Consider the following 14,926-nt stretch of genomic DNA (forward strand, 5'->3'; position numbering starts at 1 on the left):
ACAGACAAGTAAATATCAACTAGCAACTGAAAAAAAAAACACCACTTAAAGGAACCCAAACAGAAGATGTGAAGAAGCAACCACAAGAAAATATAACAAAACTAAAAATGAAGCAATTGAAACTACTGCAGTCTCATGGTTGTGGTACCACGACAAAAGCAGTGGAAGACAGACAGACATTAAGAAAACCAACCAGAAGCATAGGAAGTTGGCATTAAAAACACAAGAACAACAACAAAATACAAATAGTTAAACAACAACAATAAGACTAACACCAACCATACAAGTTTATTTCGAACAAAAACAAAACTAAAACATGAATTCGTACTGCCAAACAAACGGTTTTAGCTTTACTTTACTTTGTTTTTCTTTTTATAATTTTTGTCCTCGACATCAGCATGTTCCATAAAGAGTTTGTTCTATTTTGTAGTCATCAGGTCTCAGCAGTAAAAAAAACACAAAAACCGAACTTAAACAGCCCCAACATAATCATCTATCTGTGCTCCAGCAGTGATCAGTCTTTTTTTTAGCGGCTTTTTTTCAATTCGCATTTTAAAGATACTCAGATATACAGGCAGACAGACGGTTTCACACACAGATTCAACAACAACTTTTCAAAGAACTACAATAGCAACAACTATAGTATTATTACCACAACAACAATGAATGAGCGAGCACACACAAAAACCAAAATCGTATCGAAGAAACCAAGAACAAAACAAAACCAATAAAGAATATAAGACAAAAGGTAAACAACACAAGTAGTTGGTTGGTATTTGTTGCTGCCGTTTGTTATTGAGTAAATAAATGATCGAAGAGTTTATTTTACAATACAGATTTGAGAAATTGGAGATTTCTGGCTTTTGTGGAGACCTTAGAGAGTGAGTAGTTTTAAAAGTTATGGAGAGTGTGATGTATTTTTCAAGTTAAATTATTAATTTTTAATGACATTTTCTCTTAAGTGGAATGTATTGTCAGGGCTGTTACAGTATTTCTTCTTATCATTTTAATCGTTTTGTTAGAAACACCGGTAATCTGTAGGCCACCACTTTTAAACTTGATTCATTCCTATACTCTAGAAGATATAAAATTCTTAAATTTACACTGTCTTAAAAAGAGAAACATTTTACAGAGCTAATTTGTTTAGAGTAGTTTAAATTGGGTCGGTTATACTGTTCTTTATTAGCCTCTTTGGTGCAATGATGCCGACGGGGAAGAAATTAAATAAGTTACACACAGTGGGAGAATTTAAATTAATTTGTAATTTCTAAAAAATCAACAACATGCAGTGTATTTAGTTCATCTTAATATTTTGCTATATACATACATATGTATGTATACTACTGCATTACCGATCACAGCATTATGAAACTTGTTAAAAAACAATTAAGAGAGCTATATTCGGATGTGCCGAATCTTATACACCCTTCACCAAATTATACTTCGAAATACAAATTTTAAATATTTTTAGGTAAACAAACTTTATTTTTTTCCAAAGTTGTTTTTTTCATTTTTTGTAATTTGTTTTCGAATTGTTATTTTGAATTTTTTTTTAAATTTAAATTTTTTTTTTTTAATTGTTAAATTGTAGGTCCAACTTACTATGGTCTTATATACGTCGTTGCAAAGAAATATCTATCAATAGATATCCATATTGTTTATATTAATGACTTAGTAATCCAGATACATACAGTGTTTAAAAAACTAGACTACAAGTAGCAGTAGCAACGAAAAAACACAAGTAGTCTAGTTAAAAAATTAATAAAAACTCGGAGTCAATAATTACTACTACTACTGCTACCTTCACATTTTGGTAGCAGTAGTTGTAGTAGTACAAATAAAAGAAAAATTTAAAAGTAGCAGAGTAATTTATTTTCTATTGCTACCTTAAAAAAGAAAAAGTTTTGATGTAGCAGTCATTAGTTTTTTATTAATTCTGCTACTTTTAAAATTTAGTAGTAATAGAAGTATCAGTTGAGGTAGTAGAAGAAGTAGCAGTTAAGTAGCAGTTGAAGTAGCAGCTAAGTAGCAGTAGACGTAGCAATAAAATAAGTCAAAAACAAAAATCTTCAGCCAAAAAATTATATTATGTGTTGTTGTTGTGAATGTATATTTGTGTATGTTGGTCGTGTTGTAAACAAAAGTTCGGCTTTTTTGTTATACACACAGAAAACACGATCTTTCTTTTAGCAACACGAACATCTGAGACGAATAAAATCGAATAATTCTTTCAAACTCTCTCAAAACAAAAACAACACACAGTGTTTAATTCTGTCAATTTTGGTGTTATGACTGAAGATTTTCTTTTTTGACTACTTTTATTGCTACCTTAAAAATTAAAACTCGATATAGAGCAGTAGCAATGATTTGTATTTTTATGCTACTACTCCATTTACAATTCATGTTTTATTACTACTGCTCTGTTAAGAGTTTTATATTTCGAAGGTAGCAGTAGTTTTAAAAAAACAAGAAAACGAAAAAAGACAAATGCTCTTGCTACCGCTACATACACTTTTTTGAAGCAGTAGTTGTAGCAACAGTTAAAAAATTGTTAGTTATCGTAGCTTTTTAAACACTGGATACATATAGGTCAAAAATCGAGGTTGTCCTGGTTTTTTCCTCATATCTCAGCCATTTGTGGACCGATTAAATAGGAAACTTCTCGAAAGCATGTCTGACCAAATTATTGAAGATTTGGATCCCGAAGATATCTGGGGTCTTCAGAAAATTGATTTCAACATACAGACAGATAGACAGACAGATAGACAGACAGACAGACAGACGGACATGGCTTAATCGACTCCACTATCTATAAGGATCCAGAATATATATACTTTATAGGGTCGGAAAATTATATTGTGGAAATTACAAACGGAATGACAAACTTATACATACAGTGACCGACAAAAGTCTACATACGACCATTATTTTCGTAACTCGCGGACTTCTAAACCATAATAAGTAAAAGTAATGATGCAGTTTTATTTCAAATGCATTTTTAGTAATATAACAAAAACAGATCGCTAAATTTATAATTAATTTAACTTTTATTCACAAAAAATTAAAAAAATATGTTGACAAAAGTCTACATACGATCTGTACACTAAATAAAAATTTTTCATCGAATACAAATTAAATTAAAAATTTCGTTGGACCACCACGGGCATCTACAAGCTTCTGAGCATCGAAGCAACTAAATTTTCCAGTTCTGCGGGCGTTATATTTAGCCATTCTTCTGGAAGGTTCTCCTTTAAGATTGGTGCACAAGTAATAAGATGTTTTCGGATATTCCGTTGTAGAATTTCTCACACGTGCTCAATAAAATTTAAGTCCGGGCTTTGAGGTGGTGTGTACAATTGTCATGGGGCATGGTAGAGTAGCCAATCTTTGACAATTTGAGACCAATGTTTCGGATAGTTATCTTGCTGAAAAATCCAACTTTAACCAAGAGTTAAAATATCAACCGATGCCCTCAAATTTTGTTCCAAAATGGATTTGTACTGATAACGATCCATATTATCCTCAATAAACATTAACTTTCCCACTCCAGAAGCAGCGACAGTACCCCAAACCATCACACTGCCAACACCATGCTTAACTGTAGCGAGTAAGTTTTTCGGATCCATTGCTGTATTTGTTTTGCGCCATACTTTATCTCTCCCATCACTTCCAAATATGTTAGTCAAGATTTTCAAAAATTTATTTCTAAAAAAGTACGGTTTTCGTATACAAATTTCCATATAGATCATTTGTGAGACGTCCAAAGGGAAAGAAACTGGACCCCAAGTACACAAATAAGACGGTCAAGTTTGACGGTGGCAATATTATGGTGTATGGCTGTTTTTCAGAACAAGGTATGGATTCAATTTATATCATAAAACTTACTACGACTGGAATCAGATACATAACTTCATCAGATGCGGTTATAAGATAATGGCAAAATATTTCAAAGGAGAGAAGTAATTCTTTGATTAGTTCAATGCATCGTAGCACACTGGCTCATTATCGTTTTTCATCGGCCAAAACTCTGTAATTTTTGAACCGATAGAGATATTGGACAGATCGGTTCAGCAGTTGTTGAGAAATTTAAAGCTGAAGTTGAACTTTAAATTTAAAACTATCAAATTTTTTTATAAAATAATATAAAATATTTGAATTTAACAGCATGCCACGCCCACAATTGACAATATGTTTATCTAATTTTTGGTTACCTTAGTTTCAATGTAGTTTCAGTGTACTATTGAATGGCATTCAAATGTTTGAAATCGTAGTTAACAAAAAGTTGGACTTTTGGCCGATGAAAATGAGCAGCAATAAAGAAAGGGATAGACAATTTCGTAATTTTTTTCATATATTTTCAATAGATTGCAGTATTAAAAATACTAGGTTTATCTAATCTCCGCGATATATGGCTTTAGCCTCCAGGTCTTTCAATATCATCACTGACACTTTTAAAATTTTGGAATAAATTGTCGTTATGTGTTACTTTTCGACCAAAGCTAAATATTATTCACAAAATAGGCTTAAAATGTATATTTTTCGATTTCTCTGAGAAAAGATGCGTTTGTAGATATAAGACGCAGTACACTAATACCCAGGTTTGCGTCGCTAATTGGGCCTGGAGAAACGCGACGCAATCCGAAACGACGCAAAACGAAGCACGATTTTCCATACATTTGTATTGATTTTCATTTAGTTGGTTCCTAGATTCATAACTTTTGCTGAAAATATAGATTTTTCAATACAAACATTTTGATATTAACGACGCAAATCGAAGTACTAACTACGCAACTTCGAAGCCATGCGACGCAAACTGAGATAACGATGCCATTCGAAGCACTAACCACGCAACTTCGAAGCCATGCTACGCAAACTGGAAAGCAAACCGGGGTATTAATGTATATATTTTGTACTCTGATCTTCTGCAATTTTGTTATTTTTGTAATAATTTGGGAGTCATTTTAATTCATTTTGTTATTTTTAACGTAGTATTTGAGTTAGTAAATAAATTATAAATTCAATTTAGTGAAACATGTCTGTTCCACTAATATAAATGCTAGAATCTTATTTTCAAAACAAAGTATTGTAATAAAGGAATATAGAAAATCACTTACCATTTTCTGCTGCCGTTATGCACTGCATTGCGGTTTCATCAGACATATCTTCCGTAGGCGAAATAACACCCAAAACTGCACCACTATCACCGGTTGAATTCCATTCCGATTTGGAATTATCCATAGAAATACTTGATATTTCCATAGGATTATTGTTGGAATTTCGTGTCAAACCAAAATTATTGGCACCATAGCCCGAAGCACTCATACACTTCAAGTCCAAAGAAGAAGTCATTGAGCCGCCATACATGGAACTGGATTGAGAGGGACAAGAAGAATCAAAACTGCGATTACACTCACGACGTTTATCGGGTGTGGCATAGACGGGTTCGGGTTTATTTTGAGATCGTTGCTTAGTTGGTGTTGACTGCTCGACATAAGCTGGTGGACCAGACATTTCACTGCCAAACGAACTATTCAAAGCACCATAACAAGAAGTAGTCATTATATCGGGTATATTGGGACGTCCCCCATTGAAACGTGAACGATGAGCTGGTTCTGAAACCGTACTTTGCCACAAGACATCACTGACATTAACACCGAATTGCTCTTCTTCCTCAATATCTTTGGGGACCACCTGACTAGCGCTTAGTTCATCTAAATATTCCATGTCATACATTCTTGATTCATCAATCATGGCCATATGATCGACTTCATCCTCACCGGCATCCTGCCACGAAGTAATGCTGGTGTTAACATCCTCTGAAACAAGTTTTTTAAATTTCTCATCAACATCTTGGATCATTTCGAATGCAGGTTTTGGTACTGAGGATGAATGTAGGGAATCGGAATCATTTTCTTCAATGCAGGATAAATGTCTGGTGCGGAAACCATAAATGATGCCAGTAGTAGGATTGCTGGTAGCATTATTATTATTATTGGTTTGTATATTTATGGCTGGAGTGTTAGATGGCTGCGGCGGCTGTTGCAGGGGATATTGTAGTTCATTGTAAATATGAAACGTTGAATCTGAGTCATAGGATATATCCGTACCCTCCGAGGTAAATGAAGTATTGAGATCATTATAAATATGCTGTGGTTGGTGCATGATTGCTGACTAGTCTGCAAGGGAAAAATAATGAAAAATAAATTATATCATTTTTGAAATAATCTTAGAGGTTCAGTATTAGCCTTCATTTAACTGCTTATTAATTCCCTTTCTTGTGATTTTCATCAAAAGACTTTAGAAATATCTTTTCTAGACACATTTTCTTTAAAAGATTCCTAGATTTTGTTAATTAAAAAAATATTTATTTGAAACACTGACAAATATTTCGACTTAATGATGTTGTGATTTAAATCACCCTTCTTCAAATCGTTTAGAAAAGTGAGGAGCTGAAACAGAAATCTCTAACTTTGTTGGCTGTTGAACTCTCGATACAATTAGATTACAACAAAACAAACAACAACAACAATTTACTTGGAATAACAAAGTGAAAAATTACAGAATTAACTGTGGCAAAACATAACATGTCATTGTGAGCGACACCTCATTTAATTGCATCTCTGGAACAAGGAAAAATGTTCCATAATAAAGTGGAATTTAACTCAAGACGACCGAACGACGTCACACACTCACACAACAAATAGATAGAATAACAACAACACACAAAACAATTACCCACATGCAACTAGTTGTAGACGATGGATGTTGATGGTTGGTTGTTGTTCGTTCATGTACGAGTACGAGTACTTGCAACGATCATAAAGACAAAACAGAATCTCCAAAGTACGATGACATTTGTGGATGAAACTGACAAAAATAAAACAACAAAATAAAAAACAAACGCTGCAATGAAAATAAATTTAAGAGACTGTTTCAAGTCGGAAATAAAAGCACGTACTAAAAGGAATCATACGTAATTGTGGGGAGGGAGTTGCCACATGCAGCAGTTGCCACAATAAAGAAGGAGCCCAGATAGAATAAGACAATTTCCATTTCTCGTTCAAAGTTGGAAATCTTTGCAAGATACAAATAAACCGTATACAGAAATATAGTAAATGTTTCCTAACATTGGTTTTGCATTGTACTTTAATGGACTTGTCCAACTACTGTCAAACCTTTCATATTTCCATGTCCATAATTTACCATTACTCCCATATAGGGACCACCCCCGAGTATTTCATTAATGATCATACATTTGTGAAATATATAAAAATTCAATAAATTTTATAACGATCGGTGCATAATAACTGATAGCTCCCATAGAAGGACCACTTCTGAAAATCATTTTAACGATCTAAAATTTCTTACAGCCCAATTATGAAAAAAAAAATTCCCCGGGAGTTGTTTCCCTTTTCTTTTTATTAAACATAGAATTTGAATAGGAAAAATTAGGAAAGGGAAAAAACTCCCGGGGAATTTTTTTTTCATAATTGTGCTGTTAAACATTTTGGTTTCCACATTTCCTGTTTTCGTATAAAATTTTAATAGCAGCGTCACTGTATGTTAGCATTCTAACAGCGCGAACACGATCAAGCTATTACAACATTAGACGAAATCAGGAAATATCGAACTATTCATGAGTGCAAAGCGGAGATGAATAAATTCTTTGTTAAAAGGAAATTGAAGATTGTTTGGTTTGCGATTTTATAAAAAATAGAGGTTAAAGAACTACCCGGTGTGTAGTATTCTTCCCTGGCATTCTGATTTAATATAAACTCTTTTAGAAAACATAATGAATTGACAAATGTTAACTAAATAGAGTTAACTAAATCCCGAAAAAATTTAATTGTAGTCTGGTTTGAATAATGTTCAAAATAAATTATGTAGAAGCACAAATACTACGAATACTCTCTCTCTCTCTCTGATGTAATGATTATGGCCTTGGTGTTATTCCTCAGAAAATAGAAATGGTTCTATTCACAAGGAGATGGCTACCGAACTTCAGGAGGGAAATCTTTAATGCTGTCAAAGGAATTGGAGTGTGTACATGTGATTTTCGATTGTCAACTCCTAATCTGAAGGAGAGATTTAGGAAGGAGTATGCAGCTAAGCACTCCTGGTAGGAAGTAGAAGGTAAAATATGGGGATCATGAATAATTTATTGATAACACTAGTTTACAAATCAAACATTTTTGTTTGCTCATTGAATGAAACTTATATTTTTGAAAAGAGCTAGGGACGCTAGTTAATTGACCATTTTTTGTTTCCCACCTATACGTCAAAATTTTGAGATATATGGGTTTTTATTTTTCACCTGCCCTGAGTACTACTAATGCATACTGTAGTGTACCGAATTGTAGTAATTAGGTATTTACATAGTTTTAGGGTACTCAACACTCTGGCGAAGCTACTACATACTTTCAGAGTTGTCTTTTTTTAACAAATTCCAAAAAAATTAACGGGAAAACAATAAATACTGTTTAAAAGTACATCGTTTTTGTAGATAAACGTTAATAAATCGCTATTAAATACAAAACTCTAAACTAAAAACTATTTTAAAATGTCTTCTAGAAAATGTAAAATAAACCCAGACCATTTTTGTTTTATTTGCGGAAAAATTATTCAGTCAAATCGAGGTTTTCCTATAACACAAACACTGCAAAATGCTTATTTACATTTAAAAATTTCGTAAAAGCTTTAGATAAGACAAAACCAGCATTTCAATATTTTTGCAGCGTGTTCCCGAGTCTATCTGAGGCTAAACTAAAAGAAGGGATATTTGTGGGTCCTCAAATAAGAAAAATTTTGGTTGATACCAAATTTGAGTGCCTATTAACCGATGTTGAAAATGCAGCATGGAATTCTTTTAAACTTGTTGTTCAAGAATTTTTGTGGAATAAGAAAAGTCAAAATTACAGAGATATTGTTGCGAATTTATTACATAATTTTGAACTGATGGGTGTAAATATATCCCTCAAAATTCACTTTTTACAATCTCATGTGGATTTTTTCCCGGAAAACCTCGGACACATGAGTGACGAACATGGAGAGCGTTTCCATCAAGATTTGAAGTTTTTCGAGAGGAATTATCAAGGTTTTTGGGATCAGAATATGCTAGGAGAATACTGTTGGAGTGTCGTGAGGGAGACAAATGAAAATAATTATAAAAAGAGGACTAAACAATTCATTTATAATTTGTTTGTCCTAATTTACTGTACATTTTTATATGTTTCGTTTTTAATAAATATCTCAAAAGTTTGACGTCCAGGATTTTTTTAAATATTTTTTCCGAAGTTAGAAGACCTAAATAAACAAATCCCCATATGTTTAAATTCATGAGCAAAAACCTTGTAAACTAGTGTAATTAGGGTAATATTGTCACATGTATGGTGGCCGATAATGGAAGTACCAAAACACACTTTAATCTCGCAATGAATAAAGTATAGTAACTCTAAGTATTACAGGAGTTCAAAAGTATATAACTCCCAATTCAATGTGTATATACCGAAATCATTACATCTCTACATCAAACTCAATTAAGTTTGATACAGATTTATCTACTCAGTATTAGAAAATAAGAAGACTCATCCTTGATATTCTCATATCATTTAGAGAATACAAAAAAACTGATTAAATAATAGCTCAATTCCATTGCGAGAAGGTAAACACCACTAGCATTCCGGTAGGAAAATATTGGTACTCTCTAAATCATAATACTGATGATTGAAAATATCACGGGAGAGTTTCTATATGAAGTTCTGGAATATATAGGCTTATATTCAGGCATATGGTAATATAATTATTAGAATGATTAGAACACCATATATTGAAACTATGGTAGTTCACAAATATATTGGAAGTAATGAAGCCACTTGAAATATGGAGACTACACTAATCTAGCTAGCTGTCCAACCTACCCTTTGCAACTGAAAGCATGTGTATTTCCACTAGTCATTATATAATATTAACGAAATATTAAACGTTTTCTCAGCCTTAAAGGCAAATAAGGCCCCTGGAGCAGATAACATTGCACCTGAAATGCTCAAAGCGGACAGCCAAACATCATCGTCCACGTATTGGATCCCCAGCTCAAAGAAGGTATCGTAAACATTCCAAAAAAGGAGACCTTACGGAATGTCAAAATTGGAGAGGTATAACTATTCTAAGCGCAGTAAACAAACAATTCTCAGCGCACATTATAAATAACAGAATATCCCAAGTTATTTTGCCAGAACATCGGCATAAGCAAGCTGGGTTCCGTCCACAGAAGCCATGGAAAAATTAACATGGGCCGGGGCGAATCTTAATACAAACATCGGTTGTGGGGATCTACACTCTGGTCTTGACTTTTTATACAACACAAAAATATAGAAATACTGCCTTGATGCAGATACACTGTGGAATAATACGAGATGTATTTAGACGAAATCCTTGTGATCATAGAAATTTCCTAGTGAAGATTTGACTATGCGCAGTTGATATTTGTGACAGTGCACACTGCAGTGTTGAGAGGAATAGGAGAACACCCTTTACATACTCTACCAATATACTGCTCAATCATGTAATCGGATGAAATGTTTTGGCTATTTCTTCTTTCAGAATCTAGAGGACTTGAAGGTTATGGACTCATTGGCTGTAATAAAATACACGAAGTTAGCAAAACTTTTCTAAAAGTAGTGAAAGATGACTACATTGTATTTATGATAACCGCTGATGATAAAGAATCTATTAATATCTGATCACCGATCAAGGTTTTGGGAAATACACTGATTAACGTGTAAGATACTGACAGAACACACCAAAGAAGATTCAGTCGAGACAGAAGAAATAAACAAGAGAGGACTGAATAGAATTTACATTCTACTGATGGTCGAGGAAATGAAAGTGAATTTATTCGTAATCATGTTAGCATAACCTAATACTTGGATGCCCAGTATCTCCATTTTAAAAATCTCCTTATTCTCCAAAAACAAAAGCCGAAAACATTCCTCTGGCCACACTGTGCATGCGTACTAATACTTTAAACAAAATCAGAGTTCATTTACATTTCAAATAGCATGCGCCATGTAACCATCCATTTAAATTTCCCTTCCACAACAAGAAAGAAAGAAAACACACGGAGGATCAACAACAAACACATTTTTATCTTCGAAGATCGTGCATTAGTCAGTTGTTGTGTGTTCTATTTGACTTTCATAATTTAGAGTTTAGGGAAAAAATATGACACATATGCGCATCTGCTGATGAGTGCTGCTGCTAAAAGGAAAAGGAAGACGAAGACTCTGATGCAACAATCTGTGTAGTAATGCTGTGTTGTTGATGTTATTGTAGTGTCTCTAACGTTGCAGGGGGTTAAAAACACACACGCATTTTATGGAAATTCTAAAATTGTCTTACAATTGAAACTCTAGAGGATGGGGAACAATTTTTCTACTTATTTTATTTCTACTTTATGTTTATTATTATTTATGGGAGTGTGAGCGTGTATTTAAGGAAGTTTCTTTTGGATTTATTGGGGGAACTTCCTGCCCCTAGATGAGAGTGAGTGAGTGTGTGTTTGTAAAACTGTTAGATTTTAGATGACTGCATGATAATGAAGTTGATGCCAGGCATAGTTATAGGGAAACTACGAGCAACATGAATGCCTAAGAGATGTGTGGAGTGAGTATTGGAGGTGAGGATGTAAATAATATTTGATATTTTCGAAAGTACATAATTTTAAAGTGTACAAAATTTAATAGAAGTTATAGTTAAGCAAGCCGACTTTAATTTTTCCGCGATGGTTTAAGGGGTAATATTGGTCGGCGGCGACGGCTTTTTTAGAAGTACTAATTTGAAAATTATATTTGCCTAAGAAACTCAAATTTTGTGAAAACAGAAGGACGATAATTTATATTTTTGAAAACTTTTTATGCAATGTCGTTATTCGACATGCTCCAGAGTTAAAATCAGTTTTGCAAATCTAATATAAATTCCAATATATAAGGTAAATATACTTTTCCAAGAGTATATTTACCTTATAGATCTAACTTCTAGTCTAATGGGGTTCTAATTTGCACTGTAGTTTAGCAATTCTTTATATATTTGATAACATTCATTATACCTAGGGTTTTTATTCCGGGAATTCCCGGTACAAATTTCCCGGGATTTTTAGTCGGGAATCCCGGGAATTAAAAACTGACGAAAATACCGAAAACTAGTTTTTTACAGTTTTTTTGCTTATATCTTGGCATTAATAGACCGCTTATTATTATTTATTTTAGGTTTTTCGTATGAAAATTTAAAAAGTGAATTCATTATTTATAGAATTTATTACTTATTGAATCATTCTAAAAAAATAGCTTCAAAAATTTATTAAATGATTAAATTTTTCTTCAATTCAAATCTAGTACAAAAAGGCTTAAGACATTTTGTTCAATTAATTTTGTAAATGATTTGATTTAACAAAAATTTAGTCATTCAAAGTTTGAATAAATTCTGTTATAAATTAACTTTAAAATTAATTCAGTTTTAACAAAGGTTTTGGAATGAATCTAAAAAATTCAATATTAGGAATGGATTTATGGAATGAAATACATTCTTTAATAACGGATTACGATTTTAGTGAATTAATCTCCAATTTTCTTAATTAATTCGAAGCTCTGATATTTAATAATTATAATATTTTAATTTAAAGTATCATTATATATTTCGGGAATAGCCGGAATAGTCGGTTAATTTTAAATTAATCGATTAACCGAATAATTTCCATTTTAATTTTAAATTGAAAAGAAAAACTAGAATTTTGTGTACTTACATACGCATTTTGTTAATAAAAAGAACAAAAACAAACAAAACATAATTTCAACAAAACCATAAATAAACATGTGAGTTTTCCTTGGATTTTAGAGAGATCTTCTGAAATAATCATTTAAAAAGGAATATAATATAAATTATTTCTTTTTCAAATATTTTTTTTTAGTTTTAATAAAACTTGACTTGAAAAAACTCTCTCACTGATTGTAGTATATCCAATTTCTCAGTTCTTTTTTTAGTTTTTTTCTAAGCATATAGAATCCTCCATTATACATGGGAGTCCTTTTTGAATTTTTTTAGATTTTGAATACTTTAATAGTTTCTTTAAGTTGTGATAAAAGACTCGTTTCTGTAATGACTTCAGTTTCGTCTATTACCATATCGTCCTCAGACTCATTAGGAGTTCAATGTTCATCATAGAATATTCTAGAAAAAAGGGTCATTTCCAAATTCCTTAGTGTCAGTTTTCGTACTAACTTCTAAAAACTATTGCTAAAAGGGAATGTTTACGAGTTAAGAAATAAAATTTGTGTGTATATAAAGTGCAAAAAAAAATAAATTTCGGTTAATCGGTTAATCGACACAAATTAATCGGTTTATTTGTTATTTGAAAATCGTCAATTTTGAATTATTCGAACAGTTAACCGACCATAATTAATCGGTTAATCGATTAACGGTTAATCGATTGAATACCCTAGTATATATAAGTTTGTAATTTCCACAATATAATTTTCCGACCCTATAAAGTATATATATTCTGGATCCTTATAGATAGCGGAGTCGATTAAGCCATGTCCGTCTGTCTGTCTGTTGAAATCAATTTTCTGAAGACCCCAGATATCTTCGGGATCACAATATTTAACAATTCTGTCAGACATGTTTCCGAGAAGTTTCCTATTTAAAATCAGCAAAATCGGTCCACAAATGGCTAAGATATGAGGAAAAAAACAGGACAACCTCGATTTTTGACCTATATCTGGATTACTAAGTCATTAATATAGAAAATATGGATATCTAATGATAGATATTTCAAAGACCTTTGCAACGACGTATATGAGATTATTTAAAAAACAAAATTTTTTTTTTTTTAATTTAAAAAAAAAAATTTTAATTTAAAAAAAATGTTTTAAAAATTAAAAAAAAAAAATTAAATGACAATATTGTTTATCTAAAAATATTTAAAATTTGTATTTTGAAGTATAATTTGGTGAAGGGTATATAAGATTCGGCACAGCCGAATATAGCTCTCTTACTTGTTTTAAATTCGATTTATTTACAGTAAAATCTGTTAGATTGAAGTAAATTTTGAAAAGCAAATAACTGGTGTTGAAAAACGTAATTGATTTGATATTAACATTAGTCAGAAATTTAAACAAACCATTAAAAGAAGTACTAAGTAAAAGTAAGTATTTAAAATGTTCATTGCTTCGCCATGCAGTGTAAATAATTTATCTACTAGATACATGATCTTGCCACCGTAAATGCGCAGCTGTCACTGTTGTTCTGCTTGCTGGTTGGTGTTGCTCTAAAATATGTTGTTGCTGATACTCGTATCTCACAAATGTGTTGCTGAGTTGTTACGTTACGTGTGCCCCAGCACAAAGAAGAAGGTGGTGGAGTTGGTGGTTGTAAATAGTTTGTTTTAAAAGTGTGTGAACTTTGTAATTTATGTTTTTCTTTTAAAATAATACCCCTCGTTGTTGTTGCCGTTGTCATTTATTTTCCGTTTTCTAAAGAGGGGAGATCTTTTCAAAATAATTTAGACAAAAAGAATCTCAAATATAATAGAAAACTTTATTAGGGGGATTTGCAGTGACTTGCCTTGCCACCTTCCTCATCTTGATTTCCAACAATGTAAACGTATCTCTTTATTTTCTGCTAAAAGAAAATTTTCACAAGAAAAATTTATAAACTGATCTTTGAGTATTATAATTTACATGTACAGTTTTGTCGAAAAAACAAAAACTATTAGAGAAAAAACATTTTTTGTCCGCTTAATTTCCGTTTTATGAAATGAGTGTCCTCCCACTAGCACCTAAATATTGTTTGCATTTGCCTTTAACATGTCGTCTGCTTTAGCTTTCATGTCTCATTGTCTTTATGAGATAATCCTCAATATTAGTAGTTTGTC

The 14,926-nt window shown here is 32.2% G+C and overlaps 1 protein-coding gene across 2 annotated transcripts in view; it reads right to left on the reverse strand.

Moving 5' to 3' along the window:
* The window catches only part of rols (rolling pebbles), a 182,929-nt gene that overhangs the window by 155,981 nt on the left and 12,022 nt on the right, over positions 1-14,926 (reverse strand). For both annotated transcript variants that reach the window (XM_065504846.1, XM_065504845.1), the window contains exon 2: positions 5,115-6,176. In XM_065504846.1, coding sequence (XP_065360918.1) covers positions 5,115-6,162 — 1,048 coding nt within the window. In that variant the 5' untranslated portion in view covers positions 6,163-6,176. The remainder of the gene's footprint in view (positions 1-5,114; positions 6,177-14,926) is intronic.

Source organism: Calliphora vicina, chromosome 3 (genome assembly GCF_958450345.1).
Source record: "Calliphora vicina chromosome 3, idCalVici1.1, whole genome shotgun sequence".
Lineage (NCBI taxonomy): Eukaryota > Metazoa > Arthropoda > Insecta > Diptera > Calliphoridae > Calliphora > Calliphora vicina.